The 25,665-nt window shown below is 44.1% G+C and overlaps 1 protein-coding gene across 1 annotated transcript in view; it reads right to left on the reverse strand.

The window, feature by feature from the left end:
- The window catches only part of LOC306791703 (dolichyl-diphosphooligosaccharide--protein glycosyltransferase subunit STT3B), a 71,587-nt gene that overhangs the window by 10,230 nt on the left and 35,692 nt on the right, over positions 1-25,665 (reverse strand). The window contains exons 3-8 of the mRNA XM_079288564.1: positions 19,542-19,829; positions 12,556-12,621; positions 6,929-7,028; positions 5,351-5,449; positions 3,192-3,338; positions 308-356 (exon numbers count right to left, since the gene is read on the reverse strand). Of these exons, the coding sequence (XP_079144690.1) occupies positions 308-356; positions 3,192-3,338; positions 5,351-5,449; positions 6,929-7,028; positions 12,556-12,621; positions 19,542-19,829 (749 nt within the window). The remainder of the gene's footprint in view (positions 1-307; positions 357-3,191; positions 3,339-5,350; positions 5,450-6,928; positions 7,029-12,555; positions 12,622-19,541; positions 19,830-25,665) is intronic.

Genomic DNA, 25,665 nt, shown 5'->3' on the forward strand with positions numbered 1-25,665 from the left:
GGGTAAGAGAAAACACACAGCACATTAACAAATTAGTATGAGCCTCCAGAGGGAAGAAAAAACTATCCCATACTGCTTCAGTCAGCAAACAGGGTGGGGGGGGGAGATTGATTGGGTGTGCTGAAATATCAAGCACGTTGCAGAGCATTCGGAGAACACAGGGTGCCTGGTGCTGTTTGAAAGTAAGACAACAGTTAAACACAGAGGCCGGGCTGTACAGTTTGCCCCCTCTGGGATGGTGGTGGTGGGGGCTCGACTGAACAAGTGTTCCATCGACAGCGAGAGGGTGAAGGTCAGCAGAGCTTACCCGGTGTCCCAGAGAGAGTAGAAACGACCACTCCACGGAGCGATGTATCCTGGGGAAAGAAAAGACGATCAACACAGAAATATACAACATTCGGTGTCTTGGTGTTTCACCACTCGAGCCTTGGAACACGAGTGCTGCTCGGCGTGCAGGACGTTTGTTGAACGATGTTTATGTAAAGGGCGAGATTAAGGTTGTTACAGGTCACGGGAAAAATATATAAAAACCAAATATAAAATATTTTCATTCGTTTTTCCTTTATTTATCAACTATATTTTCTATACAGTAGCCTATACATGGACATGTAAGGTTTATTAATATGCTATTGCTTGGTGGTGGACGTGTTCTTTTGCTGTGAAAACCGAATACACATCGACGCCGCATCGGCCCCTTCAGCCCGTTGCCGCGATAAGTCAACTCTGCCAGCGTCTGGGAGCAGACTGGCCTCTGAACAAATGCAAGAGACCAGGGGAGCCGCCTCTTTCCTGGATAAAAAGCATAATAATGTCGACATTTGTCAACGGATTGCAATAAGTCGTTTTTATAGTCAAGGGTTTATGACCTACATGGAATACTGTATGTTAGATAGTGTGAAGATTGGAGCAGACATTTCTTAATGCCCAAAGTTACGCACAAAGGGTTGTGCACATTTGTTAATCTTATTTAAAATATTTGCATCATGTTCTACAGATTTGTGATCATTTTAAGATCAATTTCCCTCCAAGAAAAACCAAAGAGAACGTGTCGATGCTGAAAATGTATTCTATTGATGCTGCGTAATTACTTGAATTGACTCGTTTATAAATTTAACTGAAACCATTTAAGCTGCAAATTAGACCGCACGGGGCATTTTACGCACGCATACAAATGTCTTATTTTGGTTCGGCTTTAATCTGGAATACATTTCAGCTCTCCACTGTTGCCTGGGGGCTCTCACAGCCACTCACACACTCCTACTGCATGTGCGCAGACAACACAAACAAAAGCCGCGGCCCCACATCTCAACTCTTGACATGTTTGCACCAACATGTAGCTATATCGAGTCCGTTGATGCTCCTCGAGAGAGATTGTGGCTAATTTGTTTAATATTAATGATGAAATAATCACGAAAACCACCATAAATAAAATAAGAGCACTACTAAATAAGATGCCACAAAGCGCTGAACCGAAGCAGGCAAGAACAACATATGAAGAAGCAGTAACGGTGGGATGAAGGAGATATTCTTGAGTTGATTTATAGGATGACACTGATTTAACCGATCAATACCTGGCTCCGTGTTCAAGAGGAGAAAAAAAAACACACACCCGGCTACTCCGCTGCAGAGATTCTTACGAGATGAAAAAGTCCGACAGAACAGAGAAGGACATGTGCAGTTTCACTGGGAAACTGGCACATCACCAAACAGTCATCGCCTCCCTCTGCTGCCTTCAGTTGGCCGACGCATCACAAACGTTTACCAGACGTCCAGTTGAAGTCAGGGGTCCTCACGGGACGTCTGCGTCCAAATCGGTTCTAACGCGGGCGGGCGACCAATCTAAGGACGCCAATGTTACTGCAGATGCGATGTGCCACCGGCAGACGGCCTGGCTGTCGTGTTTACATAATCTGGAGTGACAGATTGTTGGTTAAGGCAAGTAAATAATCTGCTATACCGGCTTCTTCCTTGAGACCAGTCTGAGGTAATGAACCGCTAGATCAGAGGACCAGAGCCCGTTTCAAAATAAGAGGTATAGGCTGCGTCATCTTAAATCGCAACACTTCAGCTGGAGACAAATACAAATCAATACACAGCAAGGAGGCAACATTTGAAAGGTCGCAAAGTAGGCAGAGCTGAAAATAATGAAGGAAAACATTAACGAGGACAAAGTTCAAGCAGCCGGCTGTGCGCATCAGGGTTCAAGCAGGCCGACCAAAAAAACAACAGATCCTTCCACAAAAGGCTATTCGTCCACCAAATCACAGCCAAATTCAGGGTAATTTATTTTACGGGGCAGGAAACATTACCGTTGAAGTATGAAACTAACATTAGAAAGTGATATTATATCTAAACACTGACGACTGAACCAGGAAATAAACCCAGGACACACTAGATGTATTTTTAGTTGGCATGAGGTTGGCTTAAAGTTCAATTTTGCTGTTTTTCAACCCTATTTACCGATGATTTTGTGTCTAAGTGACTAACGGCAACAATAACTTTTCAAAATGGTTCAACATTGAAGGTGAACGCTGCAGACAACAGGCGCTAAACAGGCTGCAATGCAACCGCTCACGGCAACTCCTTACAATCAATGTTTCTGCCACTGAATCCCTCAGTGACGGTGAGAAATAGTTCCTCATACATTTTCCATTTCTGTTCTATTTGCATCTGATTCTATAAACTATAATGAGATCTGTAAAAGCCAATCAATGAAAAGCATAGTACGGTACTCATCAATACAGGATTAGCTGTTCAGTAACATGTTTGGTGAGAAGTCTCCCCACTTGCTAAGCCATGATATTGGTCCTGATGATACCTGCTTATAAGAAGGAATCCGACAAATGATCATTTTTTAAAAATAAATTCATCTATTGACTTTTTCAATTCATTTCGGCACAATTTCGTAGAACCCGAGGATATGTCTTCACGTTGCTTGTTTTGTCCGACTAACAGTATAAATCCTGAAGACGTTCAATATTAAATGACACTACATGTAAAAAAGCAGCAAATACTCTACATTGTAAAGCTGGAAGCAAAAACTTTGGGCTTAATTGATTATTATGCGTGGAGTAATATTCTGTCAGCCAAGTAATCAAATGTTTCAGCTCGACTTACGAGGACAAAAGAATACAATAAATGACTGCCTCCATGGTTGTGAACCGAGAAAGCGTGCGAGCGGACATACAGACCTGTGTAAGTGAGATAGATGACGGTGAGGAAGACTACGCCGGCGGCAAGAGAGACTCCGAGGAGGAAGAGAGTCTGGAACTCCTGTCTGGTCAGCCGGTCCTTCAGGTACTGCAGGAAGGCGTAGGCTTGGAGAAGTGCAAACACACCTGGGAAAGAAGCCACGGGCAGAAAGCAAAGGATGAGGAAACTCACACTGAATACTTGAGGAGACCCCGATTCATGTTGTCTCCTGCAGGGCACCAAGACGGCCTTTTTTTCCGTGGTTAAGAAGTGCCGCTGTCAGTTCGGCAGAATTCGTGACACAGCCGTTCGCGGCAGCCCCTTCGGCTGTTCGTGCAGGTGTCAAAGAGAAATACTGTGGGACAACATATTTCAAATGCATGAGACAGGTTTGTGTGAATAAGCCCTTCTCTTTCCAGAGCCTTGTCCTTTAGATATATTCTTTCCTCAGTTCCTTTGCTCTGTCACTTCCTCAGCGCCCTTTTCTCCGGTGCGTCTTCTCAGTTTGTCTGGCGAGTACGATATCAAATATTTAAAAAGAGGTCTGGTTGCTCTCGCTTTCGTCACCTCCCATCCTTTGACAAATCTTGTGTGAAATCGCCTTACGCCTCCGCTAGCGCCACCACCGCCCAAAGCAGGTTTCACCCATTTCAAGGTTAAGCCGCCGTGGCACTAACGTGCTTGTCAGTCTGTGCCACCCTGCCTGTCTGTCTGTCTGTCTGTCTGCCTGAGGGGCCGACGTCTCAGCGGTACCGACAGGTCCGCGGCTCCGTCACTCTCTTCCTCGTCTCCCGCTGTGCTCCCTGAATGCCACCACCAGATGTTCTGAGCAGCTGCTACCCCAGCGACACTCAGAGAGAGCAGGGAGTTAAAAAACGGAGAGAGGCGGAGATATTTTATTTATTTTTGTGGTGCATTTTCTCAAAGCCTCTCACAATTCTGTTTGTGTTGTAGACTCTCAGGGAAACAGGGACACTTCAACATAAGCCTGCTGCAGTGTTAAGAGCATTTTCAAAAATGTGCTGCTCGGCTTCCTAAAGCTGCCAGCAACAGTCCTCTCCCAATCTGGATGTACACGGACGCAGGAACCATGCGCGTACATACGCACCCATCCATGCCGTCAGGCAGCAGATGGGCCCACTCTTGAGTGGCGAAAAACCGAACGAGCTTCAATAAACTACCCACGAGCCAAAACTAAAAGTACTTAAAGCGCTAAACCCATATGGGCGGCTTGTGAAGTCGCTTACTTAATTCTGTTTTGTGAATATATTCTGAGAGGGTCCTGTGTTCTTCTGCACACGGAGCGTGACTAACGGCGTCGGCAGAGGGGGGATTCAATTCCCGCCGCAGCCAAACAACCTTAAAGTGTGTGCATCCACGGTACCGTCAGGTGCTTTGGATAACAAGCGAGCGGCTTATGTAAAGTCACACCTTTAATACATGAATAATACATTTCCCTTGTGTGGCAGGGTTCAGGGCAGGTCAGAGGAACTAAACATCAAGTCTCTGAAATGCATCTCTGCATAGTATTAATGTGTCTTTGTAGAGAACCAGAGTCTGCCCCAGTTACTTTTAAATCAGATCAATCTCACTGTAATTGAAGGTGCTTTGTAACAAGTCTGTGTTAGAGACAAATGTAGAATTAAACCGGCGTTAATTGATTTCTTTGGCCAGTTGTTGGCTGAGTAACAAGTTGTAAACACAACACTGACGTATATTAACATACATTATCACCTCATTAAGTTTATATGGCAAACAGTTGGCTATTTAGCGTTGAACTGACAGAGAGCAACACTATTTAGCAGTCTTGTTTCTAGCCACCTGATGAATATCAGTGCAATATTCACCCCCAAACTCCGAAGGTAAAGATTCGGCTACTCGTTTTTTTAATGTAGCTGCTAAATACATGGCGTTCATAAACGTGATGCCTACTTTGTCAGTGGCCGGTAGCACACACGAGGAAATGAGTCCGAAGAGAGCGAACCAAAACAGTAAAGTTGAGGACTGTCCCGTCACGTACTCGCGAGTCATAACTTGGAAAATTAAGGCAGCCAAGAAATGCTGACTCATTCATGTTCAAACTTTTCTAGAAGGGAACCTGTTCTTCCAAGTAGAACGCAGCATCAGCTACCTTGGAGGTACAGGGGGTGGGACTTACCGGCAGCGGCCATGTGCTCGCTGGTCCTTATTGGCTGGAAGCCGACAAAGGGGATCTGCATCGACAGTACGAGACCCACGATGTAGAAAGTGCTGTAAGCTGTAAAGAGAGGAGAGAGAGAAGGTGGGTCACACAAGAAATCAAACAATCTGAAAATAAACCACAGAAACTATTCTGCTCCACTACTCCAGCTTGGGCCCTACTAAGGGAAATCAGCCTCAACAGAGGTATTTAAAGTCTATTGATTTTCACGGTCACATTTCAGAGGGAGTAAATACAAAATACCTAATCTAATGCCATTTGCTGAGGAATAGGGAGCTGGCGCGGTGCTGCAGGGAGGCCTGGAGTGAGACGACGACGCGGAGAACAGCGCAACTCCCACCTCTGTAGCGTGGGGGGATCGATTGGCAGACGCAGCAGCTTAATTAAGATTTCATACTCCTCCTGAAGAGTGTGCCTCATTTCTGAAGTAGTTGTGACCGCCCTCAGCTACCTCTTTCTCACACATCTGCTATTGACTCAAGACAGAGAGAGATGCATTGTAAGGGAACGTAGACTGAGGCATTGTATTAAATCGGGATTTTCTTCTTTTTTCTTCACCTCTCTCCTTTTTGCATGTTCCTTCGTAGTGAATCAGAGACAGCTGGAAAGAGGAGCCGCGAGGTGAGGAAAATAAGACACGCCTGTAGACCTAATGTATTTTCTGTCAACAGAATACGTTTCTCCATTTCTCACTTGCTACCAAAAGGTGCACGGGGTTGCTGGATGATGCTCTGCCGACATCCTTGACGAACAATGAAGGCAGGAGGGTATTTTCACTTCATCTAACAGCCCCGGCATTGTCGAGTAGAATTTCGTTGGCGAAGAACCGTTGAGAGCTGGAGCAGAGGTAGGTCAAAGCCCCTCTCACTGTGAAGAGGCCATAATTCATTTTCAAAGCTCTCAAAGATTATGCTTTTGCGGTTAGAGCGAGTGCAACATATAATCATGTGTAGAAGACACTTGGCAAGGCTTTCTTTTTTCCTGACCAGAACAGCGGTGGCTGTCGGCGGCTCAGCAGACGACAGAGTTTGAAGGATTGAGCTCGAGTTCTGCGAGCCAACTGATAAATGTGCGGGAGCCGCCGCGTGGTCTGTGAAACCGGGGCTGTTTGGTGGAATAACAAGCCTGTCTCTGGTATTTACACAAAAACAACAAAAATAAATAAATAAATAGAAAAAGATCAGGTAGCAGGTGGCTGCATTTACTGTTAAGTGGTGTGTGTGAGCGTACGGGTGTCTGCACTGCCGATGATTGAACGCTTACGGTTGCGAGAGGTGAGTGCAGGCGTGACTCGGCATTTAAGCTCGTTTCAGGGTCAAATGCTTCGGCAACGATGTTGAGAGACGCAGAGGAAGGAGGAGCGGTTTTTGTCTCGTTTGTTGCGTATATTTCTGTTCTAATGGAAGAGGATCTGAAAACGCAGTCACTTTCCATTTCAGCGACTGTATGTGGGGACGTTTTTATCATCAAGTCACACACTAAAAGCTTTTGTGTGGTTCGTGTGTCTGTGTGTGTGTGTGTGTGTGTGCAGCTCACCGATGTAGACTCTTCTGCTGTAGCGTTGCATCAGCATCAGCACAAACACATGCAGAGGAATCAGGTTGATGATAAACACATAGCCTCCCCATGCCGACACCTGGAACACACACACACACACACACACACACACACACACACGACACGTCAGTCAGCCTGCTGGGACATCGTCCTCTCTCTGAAGCTGTCTTCTTCATTGAACCGGCCCACATGATCAATTATTCTTCATTTTGTTTCAAACGAGGTAACCCCGCTGAGTCGAGGTTTTCCCGTTAAAACGCTACAAATCAGCTTTGCAGGAAGGATGTCAGGTTTAACTCATTGACGGGAGATTAATCGAAACCTGAAAGTCCTGTTGAGGAACAATGGGTTTCCCACATTGTTGCCGACAGCTGCTAAAAAAACATTTTAAAACAGTTGGATTATCGGAAAAATGCTTGTCACGAAATGGATGAAACAAAAAATATACATCAAACAACCAGGACCACATCAGAAACGTGCAGATAAGGGACTTTTATGACAAAGAAATCAAGCTCAAGTAAATTACAATGAAATAATTACAACCACAACTTAATAATATGTGCATTTCTCGATATCAGCACCCAATGGAGAGAAGAGAAAAATCACAACGTTGGATATAAAGCTGTGGGGTGTGACTATTAGAGAAGACGAATGGTTGCATCATTTAGAGAGAGACGGTCCACAAACATCACCACGTACTCGGAGAGAAAACTGTTGTAAGATTGTAACTGTTGACTCGCAGGATAAGAGCTCAAGAGGAGTGATGTCGAGAGAACCGCACGATGTTTTCACATCAACGACTAGGTAAGAGTGTGAACCACTGAATATGTCACCGGAATAAATAGGTTTTGTGGAGACGGGCCAATCCTGATCTTTTCATGATTTATTTCCCCCCCCCGCCTTTGTGTGCATGTGATCTTTCTGTAATGAAAAAGCAATACAATAAAAAACAAGTCTGCCACAATGTTGTATCCATGCGAGAGTGAAAGTTACTGTAGCTTTTGACTTATTACGGCTCCAAAATACAGTATACATATAAAATAAAGTTCTGAATATGTGACTATTGCATGAACTAAATTTTCCAATACAATTAAAGTGCATCAATCTATACACAACCACCTTAAAACAGAATCATTCAAGAAGGGATGTAAAACTATCTCACTACCTCTTTACTATTAGACATAAGTACAGAGCTATAAAAACCTGACGTATATAGAATCTATAAAAACTAGGCAATCACACATACATGTTCGATGCGGCAATAACTTTTAAAGCTCTACTAAAATTGTACCTCGACCATTTTTGAGGTCCGCTAAATACCGCAGCGCCGGATGTGGGGGGGGGGGGGGGGGGGCTATAAAAACGACTCCGCAAAAACATCGCAGACAAGTGCTCAATTGCCTTTACTTGACTACAGCAAAGGGCAAATGGAAACAGTGAGAGCACTAGACAATGAAGAGAGGAGAGCATAGAGAAAGAGTGTCGAGGGAAAGAAAGCGACGGCCAATTAGTAGCATGTGAACTGTAAATTGAACGAGTCACAGAAATTACCTTCATTTACACAACAATAAACATGCCAATTTATACGGAGTATGTATGATAACGGGGAGAAAAACAAATAGAGCATTAAAAAAAAAAGTCTTTCTTTCTCCGCAATCTACAGCCGGCACAAAGACGAGGTGGACCCGTCACCTGCTGTAACTGACGCTCTGTGAACCGATGGGCATGTTTGTGCATTCATGGCAGGTGTTACTTCACGCCAACTGATTTGACAGTGAACAGTGACTTTCCGTGTAAATTTAATAAAAAAAAGAGTCTTTAAAACATCGATCCATCCCAGTTAAACTCTCTGACGTCACTGAGCTGCATTGTTGACGCAGAGAGTTAAAGTCAACATTATTTTTAAGGCTCGTTTTTTCCCCGTTGGGTACTTAACTGGGCAAACGTGTGGGAGGTTAGACCATGTCAGAGGGACAGAAGATAGTGGATGGAAAAATTCCCATGGTCACTCAAACAACCGGTGTATTTACCATTTACATCATTTGTAGTTCACTTTCCAAATTGGTGTTAAAGCAGGGTTTAGTAAGTCAGCTGGCAGAGGTCATCCTCTGTTTGCCATGTAGCGTTCTCAAGCACCAAGTTGAATACATTTCTAAACAAGACTACGAATCTTCAACCATGCTGGTGGCTCTGAGGCTGTACTTCGGCACAGAGGTGCCAAATGCCAACATGGTAACATGCTCTCAATGACGGCGCTAACATGTTGATGTTTAGTGGGAGTAATCTTTACCACCATCACCTTCTTAGCTCAGCGTGTCTGCATGCTATTCACGAGTCAGAGATCGGTAAATGCGGTAACTTCACTGTGACATGAAAGTGGTGACCAGCGCCTGTTATTCAGTAAACTCTATGATGCAACTTGCTTGCGGCTTTCCCTCTCGATTGTTTGGATCATAGCGCACGATCGACTTAGGAAATAGATGGGAGATACTGACCATCTGGCCACATTAGGAGGACCACGCAGTGATGAATGGCTGAGACAAAAAACCAAAGCTGTGTGTGCAGCCAGAGGCTAACAGGTGAGGGCAGGAATCAGAAAATGTTTGGAGCAAAGTCTTTTAGCCATTATCGCTCTCTGTATTTCACACCGGGCTTATCTGATGACCGCGGGGCCGCTCAGAAGAGGATATAGCAAACACAGCATGCAACAGGGAGAAGGGTTTTACCGTCTGTGTGTGTCTACATTTCTATGTGTGCACAGGTGTTTGCAGCCTGAGCCATGTGCTCTCCGTTGATCCATTTATGAAAATGAATGTTGTTCTGCTTCACTAACTGAACCGTCTCCAACACCAGCAGTGACTTTAGTTCATTAAGAATTTAAGATGAGACAATAATGATCACGGGTCAACCGAAAGGTTGCGGTTGCAATGCAGAATGCTGTGAATCTACATTCGATTCAACCAGAGACCGTTCAGAACAGAGACACCCCACTGAGAGTCAGCTTCCTGTATCTGTGCCACGTGGGTTTTGCCACCGCCCCGTCCTTTTATGAGACTCTAGGCAGGTCCTGAGTCTATTAACGCCAATGGGAGACGTGAACGTAGATCATGACGGATTCTTTCACTCTACAAACATTCGACCCATTTTCCACAAAGTACAGCTGACTTACGTCTTTAAGTATTTGGTCCTGAAATAAAAACTTTGACCCGATGATGGCGTTAAATGGAGGATCAAGGGATCGTCAGTTTTTCCAATTCCTTCTGAGGGGAACATGAACGTCTGCATCGACTTTTATGGAAATCAATTTCAAAAGCTGTTGAGACATTTCACTCAAACCACAAATTTCAAACTCATGTTGGTGCTAGAGGAAAAGCCAGACGATTGCCAAAATCATCAGGGTACATCTTCTGGAAAAATGTTGTGCATATGAATCAAGTAGATGTGATATTTCACCGGTGAGCACTTGATTAGATGGTGGCATCAATAGTAGTTTTCGTACTCTGGGGACCATGAACGCCTGTACATCCAATAGCATGGCTCAAAGTGGCGGACCAACCATCGCTTATCCCCAGAGCCACGCCGCTAGCATGGCTAAGATGTTAAGCAAAGTGACATATATTTAACAGTCACCAGAGGTGCTTTGTGTTCAGGGCATTTAATCAATACTTGATTAAGCAAAGGAGCTTTTGGTGTGCCCAGGTGTTAAAGGTTGTTTTGCTAGAGGGGACTGTGGAGGATTTAGAGAGAGAGAAAAGTAAGCCAAAGCCTTGGGAATGAGCAGTGCAGTTGATCTGCTTTTGCTCTGTCCTCCGTTTTTCCCCCCCGCTCCACCCCTCACCCGCTCCACCCTCACCCCTGGAGGGATGAAAGGAGGATGTTGTGCAGCTCCCAAAATAGTTGCTGTGGCTCCTGTCCATCAGTAGGGTCCTGCTTCTCTGATCCTCTTCTTAATCTCGTCCTCCTCTGTCCTCTCCCCTCTGATTATACCAATATCCAGGCATGGAATCTGTCCCTGTCTTGTCTCCACATCTGCTTCACGAGTGTCACATTCAATTACGCCCCATGGGAAAAATGTTGTGATGGCTGTATCCTGATTAAAGTGACAGCTTATGGGGATAAAGGAGTGAACGCAATACTTTGTGCGCAGGACCAAAAGGAGGCAGTGCGGGCGGTTGGGAGGTCAGTGGTGTTGATGGAGACATACAAGCCTAGTTTGCTGCTCACTGCTAGAGGACTCATCTGTAAAAGTGGGTGGGCTGCAAATACAGTAGAGAGGAACGTCACATCACCGAGGAGAGAGGGGGAGAAAGTGGTAATGAGGAGAACGAAGCATGGAGACTCGATGTTCCCATTGCTTCTGACGAGGATGGCGCGGAAGTTACACATCACAACATATTCTCTGTACGGTCTTATCCTCCTGTGTTTGTCTCCGTCTGGCTGTCCACTCTGTCCTGTTCCCTGCTTATCTCTCCACATGTCTCCTTGTCCTTTTGTCTCCACTCTCTGTTTTGCCTCCTATTCCATTCATCTCTCCATCACTCCATTATCCCGCCTCCCAATCCTCTCCACGCCCCCTCGGACGCTGTGGCCCTGTGTGATCGATGAAGCTGGATTTTGGTAATCTGTTTCATTTGATATCTGTCTCACTGCCGGCCACAGAGACTTAGCCTGGAATGAGCAAGAAGCTGGACATTTTTATTATAGGCGATCTCACTCCCTAACACACACACACAAACAATCTGTTGCTGAGGCAGTGAGCCCGGATCGTCTTTTATCTCATCTCTCTCATCAATCCACCGATGGGCTTGAGCCTGAATTCATAAATAATGCAGACGACACTGGCTAAACGGCTCCTCCTCCTTTTCCATGCTGTGCCATGTCAACGCTGGACACAGGACAATGGCCCCCGAACACCAGCATCCCAGGAGCATTGTTAACCATCAAGAACCAGATCTGAATTTGAAAGGAGCTCCAAATACATATAAAGTGGGATTTGTAGAGAAAAATGCTTTTTTCTACTCCTAAAGGCAAAGTGTGTAAAAGAAATGGCAGAGCCAAAGCTGCTTTACAAAAGACAGTTGCAATACATATTATAGTCGGGAAAAGCGTGACTGAAATGTCTGAAATTTTACATGAATGAAAATACCTCGTTGCTAATGATGAATGACGCATCTATGCTGAGGTTTTTGTGTCTTCACTTACTCAAATAATGGGAAAAGAAAGGTTGATAAGGACTGGAACCAGAAAAACCTTTATTATACCGAACCTCAGTGAGCTTAATCAATAACTCTATGTGGGTTGCACAGCAGTAAAACAGACACACAAGCAAAAAAACATGTCAAATATTTACATAAAATAAAAAGAGGCAAAAAAAGTGTAAAAAGCAGAGAATACAAGTTTAAATATTTGTATTAAATAACTTAAATTACAGGCCTAAATATAAATATAAATATGGGAATAACAAGTCACGATGTGATCTTGACTTACAATTCAATCCAGTCAAATCTGGCTATGGTTAGTTTGTACCTTAGCCAGATGTTTTGTGCGCGCGTGTGTGTGTGTGTGTGTGTGTGTGTGTGTGTGTGTGTGTGTGTGTGTATTCTCACCATGTAGAAATAGGAGAGACAACAGCCGATGGCCCAGAACACAGAGCCCGTCTTCACCGACTTCACCTACAAGGGAGACAGAGAGTCACAGTGAATTGTTATGAACACATCAATAAACTGTACGCGCCAGCATCAAGAAGGACATGTAGACCCACAGTTTGTGTATCGGGGACATTAGCAACAAAAGCAGCATAGGATGCACTGTCTGAGACAATGACATGATGTTCCCCTGAGACTACAGGAGAACAAAATTATCTGGACCACGGCTCTACATAAACGCTTGCCCGGGGAAACGAAACACATTGTTATGCGTTCAAGCTCTAATGAGTGAAAATGACTATGATACAAAGATAAATTATAACGTCATCATGATCCGTTCAATTGTGATCTGTAAACTTTAAGAATAGTTGTTTGAAGGAGATATTTTCAGAGGAATTATGAGCTTCCTACCACTAGTTCCGAGCAGCTTATAATACATAATTAAAATGTAACTTAAAAGAAATACTGATTCCAATCTTGTGAAAGAAACCAGAAGTGGTGATTGTTGGAACAGTGGAAAGACAAACAAGAGTTTTGATGAGTTGAGCTGTAGTGTCTTTCACGATGATCAGCGAGGTTCATCTACTGTTGCTGTCGGCTGTGAGGAGAGCATATTAATCGTATGCTTTGTAGTAAATAAACTATAATAATTGTCCAAATCATTGGTGATTTTATTTATTTTTTAATAAGCCTACATTTTCCATTTCGGCGAGTTCTTTTACCACCGATGCTTTCCATAATCCTTAAAGAACTCCATCGTCTAAAAAGGGTTCGTCAGAAGCTAACGGAGTTTAATGTGAAATGAAAATGGTTAAAAAGCGCGAAACCCTCACATTTGGTGCATCTTTAAAAAGCAGTTCAATGATCACAGTTAAACGATCATAGCAGATGTGGAATAGCCAGCTGTGGTGAGAGAGCCGATGAGGAGAGTGGTTCAGACCAGACAGGCGAAAACATCTTGTAAACAACAAGCTCTCCTGCCCCACCACGGGCCGATAAAGCAGGCGAGTGTACACATTAACATTTAAAAACACACAGAAGGAAAGCTATGATCGTTGGACTGTGGTAGTTCCGCCTCGCGCAAGAACCAGAACAGACCTCCGGACCAAATCTGCACAGTTAAGAAACAGACGCTGCTTCATACCGTGTGTGCAGAAATACAAAAACAAACTGTGCTCCAGCGGTGCGTTCCTCTATGTGTTGAGGTGGGGCACAGTAAGTAGGTCTGCGGTGCCCCGATGATTATCATGTTCCTTCCTAACTTTGATCCAGTCTAGAGCAAAGTTAGTTTCCAGCGCATTGGAGCATTTTTACAGTGTATCTGAGTCTGTATACATAGAGCTATATTTGCTGTTTAATACAGTTTTACAACAATCCTGCCTAAATCATGAAGGTAGGATGTATTGCAGGGCTGTTTTATTAGACTACATTAGCTGTAAACTGGGTGTAAACTGGCAACAGAGCACTTTTCCCATAAACCGTTCCACGCCGATTCTTTGCTTTTGTGTAATGGTAAAAACAAGCATGACGATCCTTCGCACGTGGGTGCTGCGTTTAGGTCAAATTTGTATGCGTGTTAAGAAAAACATAGATTTTATATTTTTATGTATGCGTTGGTTTGGGAGTACACCCCGGGTTCAACTGTGCAGGCTGCCGTGTTCTCCTCAGACATTGAGCATGTGTATGTTCAACTGGTGCCACCGCAACTCGCCTCTTCCAACTGCCCTCCCAGCTTCCACTCGGTTTGTCGAGACACAGAAGTCGCACAGCGTGATACTAGTCCAGCTAATTAAATGCGAGCCGAGAGAAAGCGCGTAATTACTGTTACAACAATGTAAGCATGGTGCACAGGGTTAGAGCAACGGGGGGAAGGCAGTGCTACTCTGTGTGTGTGTATTCCTGTTACTAAGAGTCAAGGTTTTTAAAAAGAACAGCTCTCCTGGGTGTGAGAGGATTCAATTATAGATTATGGGAGGGTGTGTGAGAGTTTGTGTGCGTGTTGGGAGGGGGTAAACACAGAGATTAAGCGTGTGGAGTTGAATGGGTTATTTGTGGATAAAATGAAGGAGTCGGATAATGAAGATTGGGCTGAGACTTGAGAGCGGCTCTCGGCGTTTTTTCCCCTAACGTGGAGGAAATGACAGAGAGGGGGGGTAACGAGACGAGGAAGAGAGGGCAAGAAAGGAACGAGCAATAATGAGATACAGAGAGAGAGAGCGAGAGAGAGAGCGAGAGAGCGAGCTGGGAGGAAGCGGCAGGACGAGGAACACTGCCGGAGCAAAACATTGACGGGGACAAAGGAAGACAACAACAATTAAAGGCAGACGAGACGGAAGCAAGACGGAGCGGAGGGAAAAAGAGAAACGCAAAGACAAATGTGGGTAAATTACACTGATAATGGGAAGCAGTGGCGCATGGCCACGATGATTGTTTTTCAGGGCCCTCGCCAAATAGAACAAAGAGAGCGCGAGAAGGCGGTAGGTGAGCGAAGAGGGATTTTTTTTTCCCCCGATGGCACCGCTTCGCTGATGACACATCACCTTAAGAGGCTGCGATGGCTGCGGCGAGGAACACCTGCCTCACCTGGAGATGTATTGTCCATTCACGCAAGATGACAAGAGGCCATTATATTATCGCAGAGACAAACTGATGTCCCCAACACACCCCAATAAACATTTCCTGGTGTGAGACAAACGGTTATGGTCGGATGGGTCCTGAAAATTAAATGGCGGATTTTGGAGACTCCCTGCAGAGTTTAATAAAATTTTAAAAAAGACTCAGATGGAGACAGGAGGAAAAAGTCTCTTATGCATTCGATAAAAAGACTACACATTGAATGGGTAAGGATCAGGGCTCCCGTGTTAACATTTAAAAAGGTGCCAAATGTGCTATAAAAGGTTTTGTAATGCCTGCTGTGAAAATATGAAACACATCTACCCGTCTCCATAAAGAGGCCGACAAACATTTAGAAAAATGTATAAAACGTACACATTTTTAGAGAGTTCTATTTCATAACGCAACTCATCAATGCAGAGATAGCAACCCAGTTTGCATTCCTTGTTGCGCAACTGTCTCATCTACCAACAAAAATGTCGGACATTTTGTCCTTGCCTTAAATTACCACGGCAGACGGTCTTGATGGATGGTACAATCTACTTCGTTAAAGTCTTGTTGTCAATTATAGTTCTTAGAGAAAATTGGAATTGGCAATAATCGTGATCTGCTGGTTTTATCCGGGCATATTATTCAATATTTTCTTTAAAGTTTCTGCAATGCCAGTGACTTCAAATTTAGAGTGGTTTGTATTTGTCTGTGTATACATAATACACATTTCCTGAGTATATTTAGCTCCAGAAACACACTGTATGTTTGAGGATGCAAACCCTCACGCTGACACGAGCAGCTGTTTTGCTTTCACTCTGCTGAGCTGGCAAAACAGACAGTCAGGTGTGTAGCATCGGGACTGTAAACACAACAGGTACGCTCGGCCAGCCACCTGGACTCCAAACTGTAGGTCATCGCCAGAGCAGCTACAGTGAGCGAGTTGTCCGCAAGTTTAGTGACTAATACCGCCATGACACCACATGTAAACACGCATCTGGGCCTGATGCGACAAAGCAACAGACTGGGACGGCTGAGTCCTTTGACAGATTAAAGCTAGCTTCCAACCCGGCGGCAGCTGTTCTTCAAAGCGTGTTATTCTGTGACAAACAGCAGTGAGGCATTACGAAACACCGGCATGTCTTCACGCTTGTGCATGAAAGGAAACTAACGCCTTGAAGGTAAAACTTTAACTTGGACAAATATCGTACAAATTACTACTCACGCACAGCCTGTGGCACGCATACTGGATCTCTCGTCTGTTCACTTGCTGAAAGCACGAGGACAGTAAGAGCAGCAGGTTTCTCCTCACCGGCCTGTCTAACATTCAACTAATCTGTGTCGGGTTTTTTTCCCCATAGAAATTGAAATAACCGTTGGATTATCTAACAACAAAGCCAGGAATTTCTGTCCGTCTCTGTGACCGTCACATATCCTGAGAACAGTTCATCCCATTTACATAAAGCCTGAATGGTCTATTGATGGTGACCCAAAAGAGTCTAAGTTTAATTTCAATAAAGTTTGAATGAACAAGTGAACAGCGCTCTGAGCAGCAGCAGGGGGCGGAGCTTCAAGGCTCAGTAGAACGAGTCCAGCGTGTTGTCTGCTGCTAAGAGTTTAAATTAAAACAATTTGAATTAAAAATGGAAAACCAAAATGTTTTTTTAAAAAAGATATACAATCCAAAATGTGGCTTTTCCATCTGCATTTTCAATTTATTAATTGTTAAGCCTTGTGCAGAGTTTTGCAGCATCTAATACACCTACATGTTTCATCTGAAGCCCCCTATAAACAGATATCTTCAGGCTCACATGAACATCAAGTGAATCGATTTTCATGTTTACTAATTCAACTTCTTTGACCATCAAGAAAACATGTCATGGCTTGACATTAAGCTTTTTTAGACAAGTTACTAGGGATTTGGACAATTGGACAAAATTTTTTTTTTTTTTAAATCTCAACATTTGCTCCGATTAAACATTTGGCCGTCTGATTAAGTAACTTCTTCCAAATGCTTGTTATTTAGCCGGCCTGTGCTGCCAACCGGCTGCTAACAGCTAACATTAACTAGCTCTCTTTTTGCCAATTTCAACAGATTTGTTGCTCACAATGCAGCATCTCCCGATTGCATATTTATACCGAATATTGGCCCTTAATAAAGATCACAACTATTGTTCAATTGCCCAGTGCATTGAGTAAAACTAGACTAAATCTGTCTCGAACCGAACATGAACACTGAATGCTGATGAGAAACGTTGCATGGCCTCCAAATGCATAAGTGTGGAAGTCCTGCGGGTCTTGCTCTGTTTCGAGCTGTGACGGAACTCTTTAACAGCTGCAAAAAAAATAAATAAAGAATGGAATTTGCCAAAGTAAACTGAGCAGCAGGAGCAATGCAAAGAAGGAGACACAAAGACGCTTGAGACACAAAGAATGAACCAATGAAAGCAATAGGTGTGAGGTGCGTCAGTCTGAGTGGCTGAATTTCTCTGGTAATTCCTGTTCTTCATATTTGTCTCATGTATTGTTTGAAGTCAAAGATAAATATGGCCGTTGACAGTGTTAACTACAGCAGCTTAAGTTAACAGCCAAGCATACAGTGCTGCAGGGATGATGCAGATGTTAGCATTGCACCAGGTCGCTTGACAAAAGGCCATTGGATTCTGGATTACTGCACAACATAAGCTCTGTGGCAAACAAAAGTTCATGATACTTGGACGATTTGTTCAGCAAGATAATCTAGACAAATGATGTCAAAGGCAGAAGAAAAAAGCTAACGAACTACACGATGGTCACATATGCACAAAGAGGGTGTGAAGGCAGACGAGTCAAAACTGTACTTTCTACTTTCAAAACTGACATTTCATATCGTGGAACTAAACGCTAAAATATCTTCAGCTCTCTTCAACCACAGGCCTTTCTCAGGCATCTTACCAAACACACATTGATTTCGAGACGAAGGAACCAGAAGTGCAAAAATGCGAACTCGTCCCCAGACTGGTTCCTGCAGCGCTCTGTTGAGGATGAATTCGCTCCGATGATATAACGCTCTTTCACTGCTGCATGTTTGGAAGAAGGCCTTGCAGATGAAGGCGGCTTGCTAATTGCAGATCACTTCATTACAGTCTATTCAATCTTTTGCATTGATAAATCTGACAATGTTAAATTTGGATTCCCTTCAAACGTCCGTATTCATTTGACACCTGCTCCTGCGCATGTTAGCGGTGCAGGTGTGACATTCTTTCAGAGTGATGACTGTAATTGCTCCACTGTAACCACTTCCTTTTATACTCTCGCTTGCAATCTACAGGAACACGGGGCAATTTTGTTAATTGAAAATCATTTTATAGACTCCATGGGATGACAGGATATTGTATAAACAACAAATATGCCCACCGTGCTTAAATGATTGGCAGTGATGACCGCACATTTAGAGTTTTCCTCCAGCGATCGGCTCCAACGTCAGCAGCTTTTAACCTTTACGGCATCATGTGCTGCCCATATTTATTCATTCAATCAATCAATCGCGTGACGTTCAAGCCACTAATGCTGGCCTGCAGAGTGGCAACTTGCGTGGCACCCACAGACCCAAATTCCTTCATTCAGGTTTACGAGACTCCTCGTTCACTACGATGCTGCTGCAAACCAACGACCACGAGTTCTACATTCAATACAAACTCTCCAAAAACACTTTCAATCTTCATAGTCACTCTTAAATGTTACTTCATGCACCGACTAGTGTGGCATCTTGTGCCAGGTGGAACAGTTACGGCACCGTTTAGGTATCGCGATGCCGACCTCTTTGATGTGAGGAGAAACCCGGTTTAATAGAAAAAAAGTCTGAATAATCCCATTTAAACTGGTTGTCTGCAAATGCTTTCCATCTCAAGATTCCTTTTCACATAAGTCATTCTTATTCGAGTTTAAAAGTTGAGGGGGGGCATTCAACCTTTAACCCGAGTGTTTAAATTCCGTCTCTTAAAGGTCGTCTTATTGTGAAGGTTTTAGAGCGCAGCGGTCTGCACAGATGCCCAGTGTGCCTTTCAAGCCTCTCGATAAATAATTCACCATCTGAGGCCAAGTAAGATTGAAAATGGGGCTTCTTTTCTTACCACATAAAGCACATCCTCGGAAAATGAACAAACTGAGTCTTCACTCTTAGGGGAGACATTATATATATTTTTCAGCCAAAATAGATTTAAAAGCTGACGGAGCAGCGGTTTAGGTTTTATTCTGATTCCCAACATAGGAGGAAGTCAAACTGACCATGAAAAACAACATTTGCCTCTATAACATTTACATGCACACTCTTCCTTATCCTTCCATCCCGTGACCAGTGTACTTACCCAGAGGTAGTAGGTGAACTGCAGGGCGAAGATGGCGATGCCCTCGTTGTCGAAGGATCCGGCGACGGAGCGCGAGATGTAGCCCGGGACGATGGCGATGAAGCAGGCCGCCAGCAGACCTGCACCCTGGTTCCACAGCTCCCGCGTCAGCAGGAAGGTGGAGATGGCCGTCAGGCCGCTGAACACCGGCGCCAGAAAGACGCACACGTCGCGGATGTGGACGGTGATGTGGAGCAGGTTGAGCATGTAGTGGATGAGGCCGGCGGTCACCATTAACCCCGGGTATACCTGAGGGAGCGCGGGAGAGAGAGGGAGAGTAAAATAAAAGGGTGGGAGGGATGCGACACCAGTATGAAGACAAACAAAAAAAGACAATCATTTGATGGTTCTAGTTTCTTTATTGTAGAATGTAGATCTTTGATTTTTGGACTATTAGTCGCAAAAATAAAATTTGAATACGCACTTTGGGAAATTATTGGAGGCATTTTTCCTTGTGGACCAATCAACTAATCAAGAAAAAATAATTGGCGGATTAATTAATTAAAATCTTTTGATGCATCCCTGGACATAAGCAGTGGTAGGTGACTGACAGGAGACGAGAGAGGAAGCATGAAAGGAGCCAAGAGGGCAACATTGTTTCAGAAGGAGATAGCATAACAAACAGGAGGACCATGGCAGATAACAAGCTGCATCATTATCAACTGACTGAGACACAGGCTTTATCTATACCAACACACAGAAATATGTCGTGCTCCACGACTCATCCAGTAGTCACTGAATATGACAAAACTCAAGTCCGCTTCATCTGCCTTAAGAATCATTTCAACAGCTAACGGATGAATCGTTTGGCTAGAAAAATGTCAGAAGTATTTTGCTGAATAAACGACTTGCTGTAGTTTGGTTCATTTGTTTGAGATCAAGAGGAACAAATGATACATTGTGGCATTTTAGTTCTGGCCCGGTTCACACCGACTTTTTACAAACGGAACAAGAGGAGTAAACACAGAGTCATACAGACACTTGTTGATGGCCGTTTCTGGCCCACATGGGTGAATCTAAACTCTGGTGCAGCACTTTAATACTTCTGATGTTTATATTTATGTTCTTTGGTGTTACAAAGAGCTCACAGGGAAATCACTGATTATGAGCATTATGCTGCGTTCACACCGGTCGCGTTGATTTTTTGACGCGCGTCGAGATTACATACAAAGTCTATGCACAGACGCGATGAGACTGGCCCGCCTCGATTTTGCGATCCCGCGGCGCGTTGGACGCGTTATTGCAGTGCGGTGGACGCGGTGGACGCGTTGGACGCCGCAAAATCGCCAACGCGCGAGTTGAAATTTTTCAACTTCAGCGACATAATCGCGTGACGCTGTGGCGCGATAGCCTATCAGCGTTGAGTTGCTCCCCCTGTCATCACTGGCTTCCTGCCGTTGTTGAATCAGGAAATAAATCCTGTAGCCGTCTGTGTTCACCCAGAGCGCTACGATACCTCATATCAACAGAGACCGGACCAAACTATGTGTATGCATGTGTGTGTGTAAACCATACGGTACAAACAATAAATAGACGCTGCCGTATTTACGTCTACGTGACGTTATTGAGTGCTGGTGGAGCTGCTACGATGTTAGCATAGCCTAGCACCGATCCATCAGAGCTCCATTGAGAAGACCAGTAACCTACAAATCGGCATCATTACGTAGTTATTTCGGAGTCCCTTTTTGTCGGAGAAGACAAGTACAAATCGGCATCATTACGTAGTTATTTCGGAGTCCCTTTTTGTCGGAGAAGACAAGTACAAATCGGCATCATTACGTAGTTATTTCGGAGTCCCTTTTTGTCGGTTTATTGCCGTTGAATCACAGCCAAATCAGTTTATTTAGTGTTCCTACAGCTGTAGTAAACAGCGACCGGTGGCTTGCTAGACAGTGAATACAGCTCGATACAATCCACGGAGCTCCTCTGAACAATATTATGAACCAGACATGACGGCGTTTGGCATTCCGATGTTTGAGGGACTTCCACAACACGTACAAAGCAGCAATTGTCCTTATTCCTGTCATGGTTGACGGCGGAAAACAATGGCGGCCAGATGGAGGCTTCCAGGACGATAAACCACGCCCCCTCTCCGGCGCTACGAGATTTTGCGGCGACCGGTGTGAACACAACCGGCGGCGCGTTGGACGCTTTTTTGCAGTGCGTTGGACGCTTTTTTGCAGTGCGTCAAAAAATCAACGCGACCGGTGTGAACGCAGCATTAGAATTATTTGACTGCAAATCAACCACGTTATGAATAATGACTAAACGTATTACTGTGTGATCACCTTTTACTGGACTTAATGAACTGACTAAGCACACGTCATATAAAAGCACAGCGGTTTGAACAGCTTTTGACCATTTAATCAGGGAAATTACCTGTGCTAACGCACGTATGAGTCAATTATAACATTAACTCCTGAACAGACTTCACAATCAGCAGACACATTTATTATGACTTCAGTGTTTTAATTATTACAAATGGGAGACTGATCGGCCGGTCACCAGTCATGGCTGATTGGCTGAAAACCAACCGGTTTCGATCGGCGGCCGATTGATCGGCGGCCGATTGATCGGCTGCATTTCTACTCGGGTCTCTAATTAGCTGGTGCATATGAGACCTAAGCTTCAACCGATCTCATTCAATGATAATCAACCTTGTCTTGCCTATTGACTCAGAGGATTGGACTCACTCTAATGGAGCGGTATCCTGCCACGTACAGAACTACTCTTGTATTTATTATCCATTTCGAACTCTACGGAGTAAAACAACATTACACCGCCTGCATTGAGTTGTGGCTTAATAGCTAAAAAGTCATCGGGCATAATTTAGCAGCACTTTTTCTCTAACTTGGTATTCCAGAATACATTACATCGCTTGTTCATTATGAAAATATCATCAACTAGAACTGACAAAAGCCGTTACCAAAAGAAGAAGCACTCGAGTCATTGTCCTTATGACAACAAAGAGCGGTTTATTGGCTTGACAGCCCGCTGTTATGGTTTGTCACATTAGAGGAGCCTGCCTTCCTTATCTTCAGCTTAGGAGAAAGAGCGTCTGACAGCCGTTCTCCAGGGAGTGGAGGCTGGGGGGGAGTGGGGGGAGGAAGAAGGGAAAAGGGGAAATAAGGGAGAGGGCAGCTGGACTGGTCTAAGCAGGGAGAGGCCCTTAAGTGTCACATTAACCGATATCTGCTCGTCCGTCTTCCTAACGGTGGGACCCATCCGAGTGCTTAGAGATTTAACTCTATCATACACAATTAATGAGGACTGTCGGGATTATCCGTCTAATTTTGAATGAAAAGGGTAGGGGGGGGGGCTAGGATTAAAGAATGGAGGCAGAGTGGAGGTGAGGAAGACAGCTACAGAAAGGCAGACAGCAGAAGAGAGATGATGGAAGATAAAAAGAAGGCAGAGAGGCTGATGAGACAATGAGGAGGGAAAGTGAACTGCAGTGGATGAAAGGAGAGAATGGAAATGTTAAACAGCGTGTAGGCGGGTAAAAGGTTCACTGCAACAGAAAATAGTCTCATCACCGCTTCCAGTGGGAGCAGAGGTGGTTTAATGGAGCCAGAAGGATTACAGACCACCTCACCGCATGAGCACAGAGACCGGCGTGGTTACAATGTCAACACTCGCTTATGAAAACAAGGGAGGCGGTGTAACTTTTTCTGATTCACAGAAAGCCACAGATTGGAGCTGCATAACGGGCTGTGGAACACGCTGCACTGATGTCTGAGTGGAACCCAGCCCTCGTCCACACCCCTGTGTGTTTGAAAAGCACAGGCTCGGTGCCAATAAGAGCTCTCGCACATTTCGTTTTTGTGATGCTCAATGCCGTGTGGGAGTAAACTAAATGCCCTGCTTCCCCCTGAAGCCTGTCCATGCTCAGGAAATGATGGAGCTCAGTCGTGCAAACAATTTTGACAATTAGCCTACACGGTAAATGAGCGGCTTGTTGTTACTCCTGCAACTACAGCCACGGTGCCCTTGAACAAGGCACCAGATTAGTGTGGCAACCAGTCCCACACCTCAGCCTCGTATGTAAAAGAAACAGCAGGGGAAAGTCTCGAGCAGGCGTGGAACTTTCACTGCAGCAGCTCTGTCAGACCTCCTCAGTGCATCAGTTCCTGCCCTATTTTGCATAGATTTACATGTCATAGGGAGAAATTTGCATTTAGTGTGGCCGACTGAATGACCCGACCGCCTGCTATTTAAATTCCTGTGAACCCTATAAGGAAGAGTGTGATCAACCGACCGACCATCTGGCAATGAACTGCCGATAAACTGCTGATAAACTGTCAAATGTGGGTTGTCAGCATGACTCCGCCCCTCTGAGGCCCACGGTTGGGGTTGAAATTGCAACATCCATTAGAAGCTGACTTGTACTACTGATTCCTGACTGAAAGCAGACTAACACTTTATATCCCAACACCCATGAACTAGGGCTGGGTATCAGCAAAACAAATTACGACGGTCCTACTTGGCATCAAACAACTTTGAGGAAATTAGTGCCAGATCTTCGCGCTTCACGGTAACTGAAAACAAGACCTACCAACACCTGCAAGCAATATCAGAAACTTTTCAACATGAGATCAATGAGACTGTATGGACAGTCGCGGCTACAAGCGGCCGAAATGAGTTTCCTCCGTAGGGTGGCCGGGCTCAGCCTTAGAGATAGCGTAAGGAGAAAGCCATCAGGAGAGAACTTTGAGTCGAGCCGCTACTCCTTCGTGTCGAAAGGAGTCACTACAAAATCTAAACTTAGTGCTCAGAGGTTAAGGTGAATCAGTTAAAAAAAAGCCTTAATACAAATAACTTAGAACCGAGTGAACTGAAAATAGATCACCATTTACTTTAAATGTATATTTGTCTGTAGTTATGGTATATTGACAGGTACTCTTTTGGTAAGTCTACAGTCTATAAATCATTTACTTCTCTGAATATTTTAAGTATTAAAACAACTTGTGGGAACTGTAATCACTGATCACTTGTTAAATTAACACTTTGTTTTGGTTAATGAGGATTCTTCAGTGACATTTTATGAGTCTTTTAAAAAATATTGTTTGTGCACTTGAACAGCTGATATGGGTGCGAACACATCTAATAGTGCAAATCATTTCCTGGTTGGTTAATGTCAGTTTTAACATCATTGGCATCAATTGGAACCAGTGGAGTCAGCAACTACATTTTCCATAATTTATCCCGAATCTGACTTTAGAGGGACAGTAATCCCTCTAAAGTTTATCAATTGTTTATTTTCTTATATATACACACACACACAATGTAATGTACTGAAAATATGTGAATAATGTGGATTGAGAATATAGTCCTGTGGATTAAAGATGGAAGGTGATTTGTTGTATATTTTTAGTTGACACAGAGAAGAGACGGACCCACATCAGTCCCAATGAAGGATCAGTTTTCATACTAATTAATTCCATTAATCAGAACTTTGCTTATCTGAGAAGTCTTGAATTTCAGAGGTCGGTCTGGTGACTTTGAAACTGAGGATTTGAGGAAAATGTGCTCCAAGAAATGAGGATTTTGGGACGACAATGGAGCTCTATGGCACAGAGAAACAGGCTGATATAAGAGGCCTGCTTAGTATCTGAATTACAAAAAAAGGATAAGGTGACTGAAAATTGCAAACATGTTTTCGGTTTTGGCAACCGAAAGCTGATGCCAGTTTGCCAGCCTGTCGCGCACTCAGCTAATGCACTGCATTAATTGATTCCAATGTGGATTGTGTCATTCCCTTTAGTGTCACTGATGTGGACACAATGGTTAGCCAAACACTGCTCAAAATAATAACACATTATGCGAGGACAATATGACGACCATAACTGCTCAGTGACTGCAGTGCAAAGATATTCTGGCCAGGCAATCGCCCCACGAAATAACTGAATGAAACTGCTCGGCTAAGTGTTTTTATAACTGCTCAGTTCAACGCTTCCAACAGAAAGAGACATCAGAAACGGCATTAGCTTGGCCTCAAGTCTACTATAATAATACTATATTTTAACCTGGTTTTGCTTTCAAAGCATTTGAGTAATTATATATTGTTTTATTGCAGGTATTTACT

Source organism: Melanostigma gelatinosum (genome assembly GCF_949748355.1).
Source record: "Melanostigma gelatinosum genome assembly, chromosome: 17".
Taxonomy (NCBI): Eukaryota; Metazoa; Chordata; class Actinopteri; order Perciformes; family Zoarcidae; genus Melanostigma; species Melanostigma gelatinosum.